This window comes from Corythoichthys intestinalis, chromosome 22 (genome assembly GCF_030265065.1).
Source record: "Corythoichthys intestinalis isolate RoL2023-P3 chromosome 22, ASM3026506v1, whole genome shotgun sequence".
In the NCBI taxonomy this organism is placed as follows: domain Eukaryota; kingdom Metazoa; phylum Chordata; class Actinopteri; order Syngnathiformes; family Syngnathidae; genus Corythoichthys; species Corythoichthys intestinalis.
Genome location: NC_080416.1, coordinates 13893471 through 13909553, shown reverse-complemented (window position 1 = coordinate 13909553; position 16083 = coordinate 13893471). Strand labels below are relative to the sequence as shown.

Sequence of the window (16083 nt, the reverse complement as noted above, 5' to 3'; positions counted from 1 at the left end):
ATTTGAATTGCAATCATTTTCTGGGAGAAATGAGCATTATCTCACAGAATTGCCAGGGTACCAATACTTTTGGCCAGCACTGTACAAGCGCATTTACTAATGAATTACATTGCAGACCAGTGGCGGCAAATGTCATAACATCAGAGAACTATCAAATCACATTGTGTTTTTTCCCGTGGAAGGACGACAACACTTAATTAGGCGCTTTTAAGGACCCCACTTGAATTCTTGACAAACAGGATCCACTTCCATATTGTTACTGCTAGTTTTTTCCCCTATATTCAAATCTCTCTATTCATGTTTTTTTTTTGGCATACAAGCTGGGCTAATCATATACTGGGGAGAAATGATTACACTGTGGGCTGCTAATAGGTCAAATTCCATTTGACTAAAGCAGGTAAAGTGAAAATAGAAATGGTGATACGATACCATCCAGGGAGAAAGCCACTTGGACACTTAAAAACGAGCGTGACATTTTCTTTTTGTTAGCGAGCTCCCAGTCATTGAAGCTGTCAGAGGCCATTTTAATCACACCTAATTTAGAGTGCTTTCACACACTATTTCTTTTCCCACTACCTTCCTGCTCTCTTACCCAGACATGCTGTTTTAAGACATCTTTTTCTAACGACGACGACGTGTGCTGTTAATTTTGCCCTTTCACTTCACCGACACTCAATTTGGCTTTTGTGGTCATGCGTGGACAGTGACGGTGAATGACAGCTTCCAAAGGCATGCACATTATTCCGGATACATGATTACAAGAAGACATCGTGTACGCGCCCCTTTACCTTTTCTCCTATTTGCATTCAGAGTCCTGTCTGGCATGATCTATTCAGGAACCCAATATTTCCTTCAAAAGCAGAGGACTGTCATCAAATGGAAAATATATTCAGCTATGTAGTTTGAGAAATAAACACAGACGTACTGTATTTTGGCAAATAGCAGCCTGAGGCAGATACTTACTCAACTGCAGGTGGGCAGGCATCTATTAGTCACGGGGATGAATTTATTTGCACAATATTACTAGCATATTGCATTTTATCGCAAGTGAAAATGAACATTAAAACTAAATCAAAGGGAGGAATAAAATTAAACATTATGGACAGACCTCTCGTCATTCAGACATAACGTGTTTTTTCAAAGGTGCTGCTGCTTTTGTTACATCTACAATAGGGCTGCAACTCACGATAATTTTAATAATCGATTACTCGGCCAATTAATTAATCTATTAACTCATTTGCTCCCAAAAACGTATAAATACGTTCTATTTTTAATTGTTTGTGTCCCAAAAACGTATTTATACGTCTTTTACGTTTTTTGGGGGGGGTTTTTTGACAAGAGGCATCTCTAGGTTCTGTTGCACCTAAACTGCAATGCACAATGCTGAAAACACATAATTCATAATTCATTTTGTTTTGCTATTTGATATTTTTATAATTATAATATATATAATAATATATATAATAATAATAATAATATATATATTAGGGCTGTCAAACGATTACAATTTTTAATCGAGTTAATTACAGCTTAAAAATTAATTCATCATAATGAATCGCAATTAATCGCAATTCAAACCATCTATAAAATATGCCATATTTTTCTGTAAATTAGTGTTGGAATGGAAAGATAAGACACAAGATGGATATATACATTCAACATACGGTACATAAGGACTATTTGTTTATTATAACAATAAATCAACAAGATGGCATTAACATTATTAACATTCTGTTAAAGCAATCCATGGATAGAAAGACTTGTAGTTCTTAAAAGAAAAATGTTAGTACAAGTTATAGAAATTTTAAAACTCCTCTTAATGTTTTCGTTTTCATAAAATTTGTCAAATTTTCAATCAAAAAAATAAACTAGTGGCCCGCCATTGTTGATGTCAAAAATTACTTACACAATGCTGATGGGTGCTGAAGCCTATAAAATCAGTCGCACCCAAGCGCCAGCAGAGGGCGGCAAAACTCCTTAAAACACAACAAGTGAGCGTTTCACTGTGTACTGTCATTTAAATCTCTCTGAGCGGGGCATCTGCGTTAATTGCGTCAAATATTTTTTACAAATTAATTAACGCCCGTTAACGCAATAATTTTGACAGCCCTAATATATATATATATATATATATATATATATATATATATATATATATATATATATATATATATATTGAATAATTTAGTAATTGCTATTAATAATTGTACCTCCACTATTAAGGATTTAGCGTAGGTGTTTGGGTTTTGGAACGAATTAACCAAATTATAATGTATTCTTATGGGAATAAACTTGACCTTTCCGACTTAGAAACCAGGTCCTGAAATGTATTATAATTGTAGAGGTACCACTGTATCCATAAAGTCTGATATTTTCTTTCACTTCCGCTTTTTAAATTTTAAATGTCAAATCTGACGTTTAATTTGTTTTATGTTTTATTTCAATTTTTTTTATGTTCAATCTAGAGCTGGCCTCAGCTGCTGTTGTTTTTTTTATAAATTACGTTGATTTTATAAAATTATAATTTACTTTACTTTTGAAGTCCATGCACCCTTTTATTTGTGACAATAATTGAGAAAAAACTTGTTCCAACATACTTTTGACCTACAATTTGAAACAAAGTAGGCAGGGGAAAAAAAGAAACAACCCATCTGTGTTTGCACAGTTGTTCACACTCCATGCAGTAACTGCAAATTTGGCTGTGAATCAACCAATCACATTCACACTTACGTTAAATGGGAGCAGCATACACAATAAAGTTCCCCTGTTCTCGTAGAAAAAGCTTGCATTTGAACAGTGGTGTGTACTTTTTTTTTTTAATATGCAAGCTATATCTCACAATCATATCAAAGCTATTTATAAGCCAAAGCATAGACTGTGAGAATCAATTGGTTAAATTTTTCCCATGGTGGCACACCTTTCCTAATAATTACGCTATGCACTTGTTTAAAAATCATACAGTGGGGCAAATAAGTATTTAGTCAACCACTAATTGTGCAAGCTCTCCCACTTGAAAATATTAGAGAGGCCTGTAATTGTCAACATGGGTAAACCTCAACCATGAGAGACAGAATGTAGATAAAAAAAAAACCCAGAAAATCAGATTGTTTGATTTTTAAAGGATTTATTTGCAAATCATGGTGGGAAATAAGTATTTGGTCAATACCAAAAGTTCATCTCAATACTTTGTTATGTACCATTTGTTGGCAATAACTAAGGCCAAACATTTTCTGTAACTCTTCACAAGCTTTTCACACACTGTTGCTGGTATTTTGGCCCATTCCTCTATGCAGATCACCTCTAGAGCAGTGATGTTATGGGGCTGTCGTTGGGCAACACGGACTTTCAACTCCCTCCACAGATTTTCTATGGGGTTGAGATCTAGAGACTGGCTAGGCCACTTCAGGACCTTGAAATGTTTCTTACGAAGCCACTCTTTTGTTGCCCTGGCTGTGTGTTTGGGATCATTGTCATGCTGAAAGACCCAGCCATGTCTCATCTTCAATGCCCTTGCTGATGGAAGGAGATTTTCACTCAAAATGTCTCGATACATGGCCCCATTCATTCTTTCCTTTGCACAGATCTGTTGTTCTGGTCCCTTTCCAAAAAAAAAAAAAAAAACACCAAAGATTGATGTTTCCACCCCCATGCTTCACAGTGGTTATGGTGTTCTTCGGATGCAATTCAGGATTCTTTCTCCTCCAAACACGAGAACCTGTGTTTCTACCAAAAAGTTCTATTTTGGTTTCATCTGACCATAACACATTCCCCCATTCCTCTTCTGGATCATCCAAATGCTCTGTAGCGAACCGCAGAGGGGCCTGGACGTGTACCTTCTTCAGCATGGGGACACGTCTTTCAGTGCAGGATTTGAGTCCCTAGCGGCACATTGTGTTTCTGAAAGTAGCCTTTGTTACTGTGGTCCCTGCTCTCTGTAGGTCATTCACTAGGTCCCCCCGTGTGGTTCATGGATTTTTGCTAACCGTTCTTGTTATAATTTTGACGCCACGGGGTGAGATCTTGCATGGAGTCCCAGATCGAGGGAGATTATCAGTGCTCTTGTATGTCTTCCATTTTCTAATAATTGCTCCCATGGTTGATTTCTTTACACCAAGCGTTTTACCTATTGCAGATTCAGTTTTCCCAGCCTGGTGCAGGTCTACAATTTTGTCTGTGGTGTACTTCGACAGCTCTTTGGTCTTGGCCCCAGTGGAGTTTGGAGTGTGACTGACTGAGGTTGTGGACAGGTGCCTTTTATACCGATAATGAGTTAAAACAGGTGCCATTAATACAGGTAACGAGTGGAGCCTCGTTAGACCTCGTTAGAAGAAGTTAGACCTCTTTGACAGCCAGAAATCTTGCTTGTTTGTAGGTGACCAAATACTTATTTTCCACTCTAATTTGGAAATAAATTCTTTAAAAATCAAACAATGTGATTTTCTGTTTTTTTTTCCACATTCTGTCTCTCATTGACAATTAGCCTACAGGCCTCTCTAATCTTTTCAAGTAGGAAAACTTGCACAATTGGTGGTTGACTAAAAACTTATTTGCCCCACTTTATAACTTAAATTATTATTGCTATACGGACAAGTTATGGCTCACAGACCAAGTCTAGTCACAGATGTCAATGATTTCTCCATTGATTAGCGCAACTGTGTTGTTAATTTTCTCCTTTCTGACTGGTTTAGCAACCAAAGCGAGCGTGCACGCATATCGGACGTATCTCGCGAGTTTCTGTTACGTGACGTAGTTTCCGCGCCCCCTCTGGGGTGCGCCATTCAAATAGTCCAGATGGTCAAATTAGCCGCTCCAGCAAAGCAACAAACTAGCCTGTCGGCAAAACAACACACACGCATCCGCCGCAACCTGCTGAGTGTACGCTGATGTGTTTGTTAGCTGGCCACACCACCTCAAACAGAAGCTAAACAAAGAAATGCCTGCTCATTATGTAAATATAAATGTCGACGCCGCAATGCTAAGTATTTGGAACATGGACCGTCTACCGGCCAAATTAGCAGGATGATCGCTATGCCAATAAGGAGTGCAACTGATGTGAATGTCAGCGGTATGGCAGATAATTGGGCAAATGGCAAACAATAATCTATCCTAGAATGTTAGTTATTAAGTCGCAGGATGTAGCAAAATCGGCAGTGTCATATCAGGAGCTGGGTTGCTGAATTGTCCAATATTCAGAAACAAAAGTACGCATCCTGTTTTGAGCTTTCAAGCGACATGCTTTGTCTCGTAATATCATCAAAGTTAAAAAAAAGTGTCTTATTTGAAGAACAAACGAATATTACTTATAGTATGGTGCTTTATGCGAATATGAAGGGAAACGCATTACCTGCGTCTCCTGCTTTTTGACCAATGAGCTGACGGAACAATGACATTTAAAAAATCCCTCTCATCTCATGGGTCGAGGTACTGACGCTTGCCATGATGAAAACGGAAGACCCTATAAGAGATAAGAGGTGTGAGTGAAGCTTGAGTAAAAAGGATTTTCAAAATGGTGAAACAGTGGTACCGAATTCAATTTGTTCAAGGACCTAGTTTGGAAGTCAAAATGATCGTATGTCGATTAATTCACTCCACAGCCAAAAAAACCTATGCTAAATCCTTAATAAATACTGCTGGTACATTTGCAAATTGCAATTATACATAGCAGAACAAAAAAATTGGGGGCTGTCAAAATTATTGCATTAACGGGCGGTAATCAATTTTTTAAATTAATCACGTTAAAATATTTGACGCATTTAACGCACATGCCCCACTCAAACAGATTAAAATGACAGCACAGTGTAATGTCCACTTGTTACTTGTGTTTTTGTAATTACTGATATCAGCAATGGCGAGCTACTAGTTTATTTTTTTAATTAAAAATTTTAAAAATTTTATTAAAACGAAAACATTAAGAGAGGTTTTAATATAAAATTTCTATAACTTGTACGAACATTTATCTTTTAAGAACTACAAGTCTTTCTTTCCACGGATCGCTTTAACAGGATGTTAATAATGTTAATGCCATCTTGTGGATTTAATGTTATAATAAACAAATACAGTACTTATGTACTGTATGTTGAATGTATCTATCCGTCTTGTGTCATAGTATCTTTCCATTCCAACGATAATTTACAGAAAAATATGGAATATTTTATAGATGTCCCCAAATGACCTCATATGACCAGGACACGCCCCTCAAATGTCCCCAAATGAGCTGATATTACAAGGACACGCCCCCAAATGACCTTATAATGACCAGGACACGCCCTCCAAATGTCCCCAATGACCTGTTATGACCAGAACACGCCCCCCCAATGACCTTATATGACCAGGATACGCCCCCCCCAAATGTCCCTAATGACCTGTATGACCAGAACACGCCCCCCAAATGTCCCCAAATTACCTGATATGACCTGGACATGTCCCCGAAATGTCCCCAAATAAACAGGAAGTGACCTGTTATTGTCCCCATATTGTCCCCAAACCAACATGGGCGGGGCTAAGATCTGTATCTCCACACAGCAAAGACTCAGAGTAATTTCTCCGGAAATTGCAGTTTCTATTTTCAAATAAAAATCTTTATTTCTAACATTGTCAATGTTTTGACTACATTTTCTATTCATTTTGCGACTCATTTGAAAAGTAAAATTGTGACTTTTGAAAACACAAAATTATGTGGGTGACCCCAAACTTTTAAATGGCAGTGTACATAATTAACGTTTGACTAAAATTATTATAATATTATAATTAGTAATCAAAATCTTCTTTTCACATACAAGAACATAATTAAATGGTGACGGTTATTGGGTAGGCCGGCTCTACCAAAGAATTTCCCTTATTTTTTTTTTAGCTTTTCCATTATTCGAAATGATATTGAAACCCTCCGTTTGGCTATTTGGCTAACGTAACACTTTGTTTGAATGTTGAGCGATGTCCATAATGGCCTTAGTAGTGCAACTTTACCATTACTGTTTCGAGTACAAAATCATGCATAAAATCCTTCAGGAAAAGGTAAAAACTATGGACTGAAATAAGTGTTTTCACACTGAAAAGTAACACTGTCAAGATGAGAGCTGAAGGTATGAATACATTGTTAATTCTTTTCAAAACAACACCATCTCATTTTGACAGTCACTTCAGAGAGAACGGAACCACTTGAGGTGCTCAAACGGTGACAACACAACAAACCGACATGACGGCACCACCAGTGGCACCTTGTTGTTACGCCGCTGCAGCGTTGTCTTTACCACTTCTTGTTTGAATCAATGTCGCATTCTCACAGCTGTGTTTCATCAGTTTTGCAGCAAGAATACATGTTTTTGGAGGGACAGGGTTCATTTTTTCCTCATGAAGTTTTGGCAAGTAAAGTTACTTCGGGGGTTTCCTGCCAACGCGGCAGGGTGTCAGAAGACCAAAAAACAGAAGCCTTAATCTGACATTGATTCAATAACAATATCTTGACAAGTCATTGAAGCAAATTTAATTGCTGATGGTTATTGATAATTTTAGCGAGGAAATGTTATTTGAACCAACGTATAATTAGGACGACTTGTTTGCTTCCCAACATTAGTAGAACATTCCTGAAGAGAGAATGCGTGTTGCTGTACGAGAGCGCAAAGACAACACACCATGGGGTTGTTACTTATTCACACAGTGATATTCCAAAAAGTTTAAAACGGGAAATAAAACAAGTTTTGCTCTTTAATCTCTTATGCTTGCTATGACGCAGAGAACAGCACTCTCCATGCGGACCATTTTTATTAAAAACTTGAAAAATTTTGCGTTTAATTTTTCATGGCCAAAGCTACCTGTTGCCATACTTTGGAAGTTTTCCATTTGTTTTATTCTTTTTAGGCTGTATAAGTTAATATATGCCAACACTATTGTTGAGAAGAATTAGAAGTACACCCAGTAGAATACAAACTTGCATTAAAGTTAAAGTATGACTGCTGTGTAGTCATCGAAAGTAACTCTTATGTATTTGCAATCTTCATTAAAACTTTCATGCACGAATTATGACTTTATTTTTTTTACCCTTACATGGGACTCAGAAACACATTGATGGTGCTGGAAAAACGATCATTCGACCCTTCCAGTCAAAATGAATTCGAAATCTAGGGCCGTCAATGGCATTGAAATATGAGCATTCATAAGTAGTCTTCCTAGTTTAAATGAATTGGACATCTATTGCCATAAATGGCATGCAATATACTAGTTTATATGATATATTGGGGATGTCCCCAATCTGATCACGTGGTCTGAAATCGAGCTGATTTTTTTTCAGAGAATTGGAATTGGGTGAAAAGGATCAGATTTTTGATTTAATAAAAAACTTATTTTGCTGGCTAGAGTCGCCGGTGTTAAGAGCCAGTTGACATTTTACAGTACAATACTGCCACCTTGTGGCCATACTAATTTATTGCATCCATTGTGTGACCAGAAGTGGGTTCTAACGTGTTACATTTACTCCGTTACATTTACTTGAGTAACTTTTTCAGAAAATGAACCCCAGTGGTTCGGTGAGCAAGTATAAGGGGTTCGGCATAGGACCTGCAGGGCCGTATTGTCATACATTGACTAAATCTAAGCAAAGTGGCATGTTACATTAGGTTTTTGATAGACTGGCCCAAATTTTCAGGCTTTATTCCATTTCTGTAAACTGTTTTTTCTCTATCTGATGGGAAGAAAAAATGTTTTTCTCATTGGAAGGTTGACTTGCACTTGGTATGAAGAAGTATAACAGACTGATGGGCAGAATGGACTCAAATTTTGACCTGTTTAAAAACATCCTGTCGAAATGAGTAGGAAGTTGAACAGGAATCTGCTTAGATATTAGCTGAGATGTATTGGTTTTTAATGTATTTATTTTTATTTTTTTAATTCCGAAGGGTTCCTTGAAGGCAGATGTGAAACTCTTGGTGTTTGGTTCCTTGAGCAAGGTTAAGAAACCACTGTACTTAGCCATACTATTTACTTAAGTAGAATTGTGAAAAAGAAACGCTACTCTTAACCTGCGACTCTGTGTTAAACTATTCGTTACGTTTCTCCTCTTTATTCTGCATATTAGATTTTACTTTTTTGGGCCAGTGACGCCAACAGTAGCGTTACCAGTTTCACCAATGAGACGTGGCAACACTAATCACATGACTCCTTTATACCAATCAGACTCAAGCTTGCCATTGTATGATCACACTGGCTTTTTCAATCATGTGGCATGTTTAAAGCACCGTAAAAAATTAAGTATTTAATATAGAGCGCTGCTCTCAACATGACTTGAAAATGTGGATTTTAAAATCCCTCCCAGATTTTATATGGCACCGATTGACCCCGGAAAACCGGAGATATGATCCTTTAAATTTTATACTAGGAACTATGAAGGCGCTACCGTAATTTGCGGACTATAAGCCACTAATTTTTTTCCCCTCATTTGGAACCTTGCGGCATGTAGTCCAGCGTAGCTTATTAGCTGATTTATTTGGGTTAATAGGTAACAATTTATTTGACAGCGGCGTCATAAGACTGCCATATGACCGTAATAATTATGACATTACATTATTATGGGCATTAGATCTTTTAGATCCATTCAAAAGGAAGATAATTTGCCAGATGATACAAAATGACATCAGTCATAGGCGTTCATTAATGTTCATGGCAGTGTCATGTCATAATTATGATGGTTCTTTTGACAGTCTTATGGCGCCGCTGTCAAAAAGTGTCACCAAATTTCATAACTAGCAATTAATGAAACAACAAGAACAGTAACTGGAGAAATAATTAGCACAAACATGAACTTTATTATTTACAACTATAGCGCTGCAATGCATGCTAGGAGGCATGTTGGGCGACAAAAGTGATGAAAGCAGATGGTAGCAGAGGTTGACTGTCTCCCCCACGAAAAGAGTAACGGCCAAATGAAGCATCTTGAAGCAATTGAGCTTTGCAGCCAATTGGTTCAAGGCTTCATTGTGCTTCATTTTTTTTTTTCGGTATCGAGTCGACACTCGGCAGATTCTCAGAATCAAGTGACATCCCTAATATTTATCAGTTTTCTTATAATTGCCCATCTTCCATCTGCCATTCATGTAAACATTTTTTGTTTGTTTACTGAACTGCTGTGCCGCGCATGACCTTCTAAACTTTTTTTTTTTTTTTTTTCGAGCTAGCTGCTTCCCAACTCTTGACGTGTGTTCCCATATGTCCTTATAGTAAATGAAGGTGGCGTGCGACAGGCGTCCAATTCCTGTCCCGACCCGGGTGAGCCAGAGAACGGAAAACGCCATGGCAATGACTTCAGGTACCAAAACACTGTTGATATATTACCTGAAACTTTCAGTTTTTTTCTTTTAACTAAGCTTATTTCGTCATATTTTTACCCAGCATTGGAAGTGTGGTGCAGTTCAGCTGCGATGAAGACTACGTCCTCCAAGGTAGCAAAAGCATCAGCTGTCAGCGAGTGGCTGAAGTTTTTGCAGCATGGAGTGACCACAGGCCCGTCTGCAAAGGTAAAAATTAACCATAACTGCACACAAATGTAATATTGTTTCCGAGTAGTCCGAAATAAAACACAATATTAACCCAACTTAGTTTTTTTTTTTTTTTTTTAAACCACTCTCAGTACTTTAAATCAAATAGCTTCAAAGTTACATGATATATTTATGTTTTGACATTCAAGAGTTGTGTTAGCATCACAACACTCTTGGCGATTCCAGTTTGACACTTGGTGGTTTTTGGGGGGCTCCGGCACACATACAGAAGCAGATCGAGACGAAGACTGAGCTCGTCCGTCGCTTTAAATGCCAGAGTCGTTTGTCAACGTTGGCCTGGTTGAAGGCTTCACACTCGGGGCGAGAGACTTTAAAGATATAAGGCAAAATTTATGGGGTGCGTGTCCCATTGTGGAGGAATGAAAGGAGCTATTTCATCACTTGACTAATAACAATTCAGCTGAATACTCAAAGCATTGACGTAAGCATAATTTAGGTGATTTTTTTCTGAAACTTTTTCAGCTAGTTACCACTTTCAACATTGCCAGCTAAATAGACAATGCACTCAAATCTCATATTTTTCGGACTATAAGTCGCAGTATTTTTTCGTCGTTTGCCTGGGGGTGCGACTTATACTCTGGAGCGACTTATGTATGAAATTATTAACACATTATTTCATCATTTCACATGGTTTTTTGGTGTTTTGGATTGATATCGGTGGTTTGGTAAACTTGTTAGCATGTTCCTTATGCTATAGTTATCTGAATAACTCTTAATAGCTATGTTATGTTAACATACCGGCCACATTCGCATTTCGTTGTTCATGCATCATCTAACATTAATTTATCATACTGTACACTTATCCAGCATGTTGTTCTCTATTGTATTTTTATTTTAAATTGCCTTTCAAGATGACATATCTGTTCTATGTGTTGGATTTTATCAAGTAAATTTCCCCTCAAAATGCGACTTATATGTTTTTTTTTCCTATTGTTGGGCATTTTATGGCGGGCGCGACTCATACTCAGGTGCGACTTAAAGTCCAAAAAATATGGTAATACAAAAGTTCACATTTTAACTTGGAGACAGGAAAAGATTTCGAAGCTGGTCAAGAGAACCATGATTTTTTAATATTTTTTTCCTTTAATACACGAATTATGGCTTCTTGAATATTTATATTAGGTTTGTATAGGACTGGTCTCAAACCTGCAGCACAGGGGCCAATTCTGGTCCATGGGACAATTTTTGCAGGCCCACTTTGGCAATTGCAGTACAGTATTAGTGTTGCCTGCACATACTAGTTTACCATGAGAAATTAAAGAATATGTAATTTAGAAAAAAAATAAAATATCCTTTTTCGGGAAAAAAATTAAACGATAATATTTAAAGCAACACTTGGTAACTTTTCAACCATTATAAAATATTTTCATCACATTTATAATAATATGTCGACTGAAAAATAATTGAATTACACCAGTTTTATATCTTGAGGGGGGTCTGTATTAGGGTTGGGCATCGTTTGAAAATGAACGATTCCGGTTCCATGTTTAGATTCTGGTTCCGAACGATTCTCGATTCTGATTCTTTTCAGATATTTTTAACTTGTATATGAATATCAGTCTTTGAACTCAAATGTGATGGTTTCTTTCCACAGGAGTGCACTTTCACAAAGATCTTTATTTTTCAAAAGCTCACGTAGAAAACATTTACTTGTATTCTTTTGCCATACATATACCTTAGCTGGGAACTACAACAAAGCATTAGTATAAATTTTCTATTGATTATAATTTGATGTAGATGAGGCAAAATAATAAGATTTCCTTATTTGTAAAACCGATTCTATTGTGTTTACAGACACATGCAATGTTTATGTTGTGACAATACCAGTTAGGCCAGTGTGTGGCGCTTTAGGAGTGTGTAAGTATAATGCGGAGAAGAAGAGATCAGGGCGTCTGGCTAGGATGCTTTGTGATGTGATGCTATGTTTTCACTGCTACGACTTCATTAAAAAAGTAACCGAATGCGTCGTATGGCTGCTTCTTTCTAAATAAGCAACACAACAGATTCCAAAACAAAAATCCTTTTAATGCTGTTGATTTTAACGGAGGCGTCTACTGCTTTAAGATGGCAGCTGTTTACCAACGCCGCCAAGTCTTTTATTTTGCATCTAATTATATATAGGCTACATGTGATATCGACCATAACCCGACGTAATAATATGATTTATTCTCATATTATTCTATCCATCCATCATAGACGTAGACTGCATAGACGTAATGTATTGTTTTACTTACCTGGTTCTGACGGTGCAGTGTGTCAACTACGTAGCACTCAGCTAGCTATGCACTTCGCACTTGTATTCCATGAAGCCGGTCGTGCAAATGTTGGACTGAGCTGACTGATCTTTTTTTTTTTTTTTTTTGTAAAATCAAGCCAAACTTTTGAGCGCCGCCGTACCGTGTCCATGGTTGCTATCAACTTGCAATGCACAAACACGTGCTTCTTCTGGCTTCTTCGTGGTTTTCGGCAGCATTTTTTTCCGCATGACGATCAGGGCATCGAGACATGGAATCGAAATTTAAAAATTCGAACGGTTCCGGGAGAACTGGAGTGTTAGAACCGTATCCCATGGATGCTCGGTGCCCAACCCTACTCTGTATCGCTTTCACTGGTTTCACTAATTAACTTTGAGGAGGGTGGCAGGAGCACACAAAAAAGACTACAAATGTGCTGACTGCTTTACGGCATACGCCACTTCCCCATTATTCAGTCGATGCAAACGCTTTCGCGCACAGTTGCTAACCGTCATATGCTATTTTTTTAGCCAAAACCGCAATTATTATATTATTATTATTATCGATGTAAACATTATGATTATTACAGTTGTTGTTAGCGAAGTGACTGCATTCCTTTTTGCATTTTGGAGTGAAATGGGGGTGGGACACAAAAAAGCTCAGCTTTTTCCCACTCGTTTTTGAGCTCCACATGTATGTATTGTTATTATTTCTGTTACAATCCTCATTACTGTTTCATTTTTATTTTTTTCCATACTTGTTTTTTTTTTTTTTTTTTTTAATGTTATTACTATTCATCCCTCACACAGGCGCTGGCGACTGGTAGATTGATTTTTGATTGATCAATGATTTTACGACACTGCAAGTGTGCGCTGGTCCTCATGGGAAAAACAGTCTTCCTGAAGGCAAAGCACTACCGCTTTTGTCCACTGGCGCCGCTAAAATTGATCAAAACTGAAAAGCTACCAAGTGTTTCTTTAAATAGTAATAAATGAATTAAAAAATAATAGTTCTGGTGTTTTACCTCTGGGAATTTTAAGTATTTTTTTTTTGTTTTGTTTTATACATTTTTTTTTTTTTTTTTTGGTAACCTCACGTAACATAACAGTTTGGCTGCCAATGACAGCTGTAAGTGTTTCCAGTATAAATTTTCCTCTTTTACTAACTACCACAACACATATTCTGTGACCTGGTGCTAGCTGCTAATGATAACGTTTGAATAGATATCCACTGTAGTGACCGCTGTCCTTGAAATACCAAATACAGAACATGTGTACTTTTGATTTTTCTACCAGAATGCAAGTCATCTTACATTCTTGCACACCACACGGCAAAGTTGGCATCCTTTGAACTAGTGTTAGCATCTGTTCACTGACTTCTCTAATACAATGTCCTCATAAACAGAGTTAATATTAGTCTTTTCAAAAGTGCAGCCGTCACCCTTGGTTTCGGTTGACTACAAAACAATCAACCTTATTATTACAGTCATTATTAGAGATATTACCCTTCATGATTTCTAACAATTGGCAATTTAAGATGGTTAACGCCTGTTAGGGAATCATCATGACCAAAGATGAAATAATGAGCATTTAAACCATCAAGCCATCAAGTGTAGGGCGTGACGATTGGTTAAGCGTCCTCAAGCAGAGAAAGTCACCCAGTTAAAGAACGTTATGTAAGTGTGATTTGTTTGCAATGAAGGAGCAGCTTTATGAGCAAGTGCACAGCGGGTAACTTTTGTTTGACATGACAAAGTGCTCCTTGCTGCTCGGCAGTTGTTGCTTAGTAACAAGGCCAATATGTGTTTGGCCTAGCCATGTGACATACATCAGGGGAACGATATACTCCAGGTAACGCTTAACCGCATATAACGTTAATAGCCATGCTTATTCATAATAGGTGTGACCTGTGTTTATCATGATTATATATAATATACTGTATATTGTGTAAGACCGGTCCAACAGTGCAACTAAAGTCATACACTTACTAGGCCTGCACAATATATCATTTAAACATCGCCGTCGTGATGTGCGCATGCGCAATAGTCCCATCACAGGATGTGCGATTATATACAGTGTATACATATATATATATATATATGGATGTAAGGGCTGTCAAACGATTAAAATTTTTAATCGAATTAATTACAGCTTAAAAATTAATTAATCGCAATTAATCGCAATGCAAACCACCTATAAAATATGCCATATTTTTCTGTAAATTATTGTTGGAATGGAAAGATAAGACACACGATGGATATATACATTCAACATACGGTACATAAGGACTGTATTTGTTTACTATAACAATAAATCAACAAGATGGCATTAACATTATTAACATTCTGTTAAAGCAATCCATGGATAGAAAGACTTGTAGTTCTTAGAAGAAAAATATTAGTACAAGTTATAGAAATTTTATATTAAAACCCCTCTTAATGTTTTCGTTTTAATAAAATTTGTAAAATTTTCAATCAAAAAATAAACTAGTAGCCCGCCATTGTTGATGTCAATAATTACTTACACAGTGCTCATGGGTGCTGAAGCCTATAAAATCAGTCGCACCCAAGCGCCAGCAGAGGGCGGCAAAACTCCATAAAACACAATTAACAAGTGAGTGTTTCACTGTACCATCATTTAAATGTATCTGAGCGGGGCATCTGCGTTAATTGCGTCAAATATTTTAACGTGATTAATTAAAAAAAATAAATAAATAACGCCCGTTAATGCGATAATTTTGACAGCCCTAATATATACGTATATATATATATATATATATATATAATTTTTATAAATAAAATACTATTAAAGTATCACAATTTTCTGACTATAAGCCGCGACTTTTTTCCCTCATTTTGAATCCTGCGGGTTATATCGTCCAGTGCGGCTTATTTGTTGATTTATTTGGGTTAATATGTCAAACTTTGAAAAAGATTGCAATAAAACCACCATAATTATGACATGACACTATAATAGGCATTAATGAATGTTTAAGACTGCTTAGTTGATTTTTTCCCCTTTTATCACAGACAAACATTTTGGTTTTATTTACCTGACATGTTTCGGCGTGTAAGACAGATGTCATTAAATGTCATCTTGCAAATTATGTCAGGAACTTTATGTCCAGTTTGGATCTTGTACATCCATTCAAAAGTGAGATAATTTGCCGGATGACACAAAATGACATATGTCATAAACATTCAATAATGCTCATTGCAGTGTCATTTCGTAATTATGATGGTCTTATATGAAGGGAATAGTTACCTTTCTCGCACATACCATATAACTGTTTGCATTACTCTAACA

At 36.9% G+C, this 16083-nt stretch overlaps 1 protein-coding gene across 4 annotated transcripts in view; it reads left to right on the top strand.

The window, feature by feature from the left end:
- Positions 1-16083, top strand: part of csmd3b (CUB and Sushi multiple domains 3b) — a 684074-nt gene that overhangs the window by 399055 nt on the left and 268936 nt on the right. For all 4 annotated transcript variants that reach the window (XM_057827420.1, XM_057827419.1, XM_057827418.1 and 1 more), the window contains 2 exons: positions 10207-10294; positions 10378-10502. In XM_057827420.1, the coding sequence (XP_057683403.1) occupies positions 10207-10294; positions 10378-10502 (213 nt within the window). The remainder of the gene's footprint in view (positions 1-10206; positions 10295-10377; positions 10503-16083) is intronic.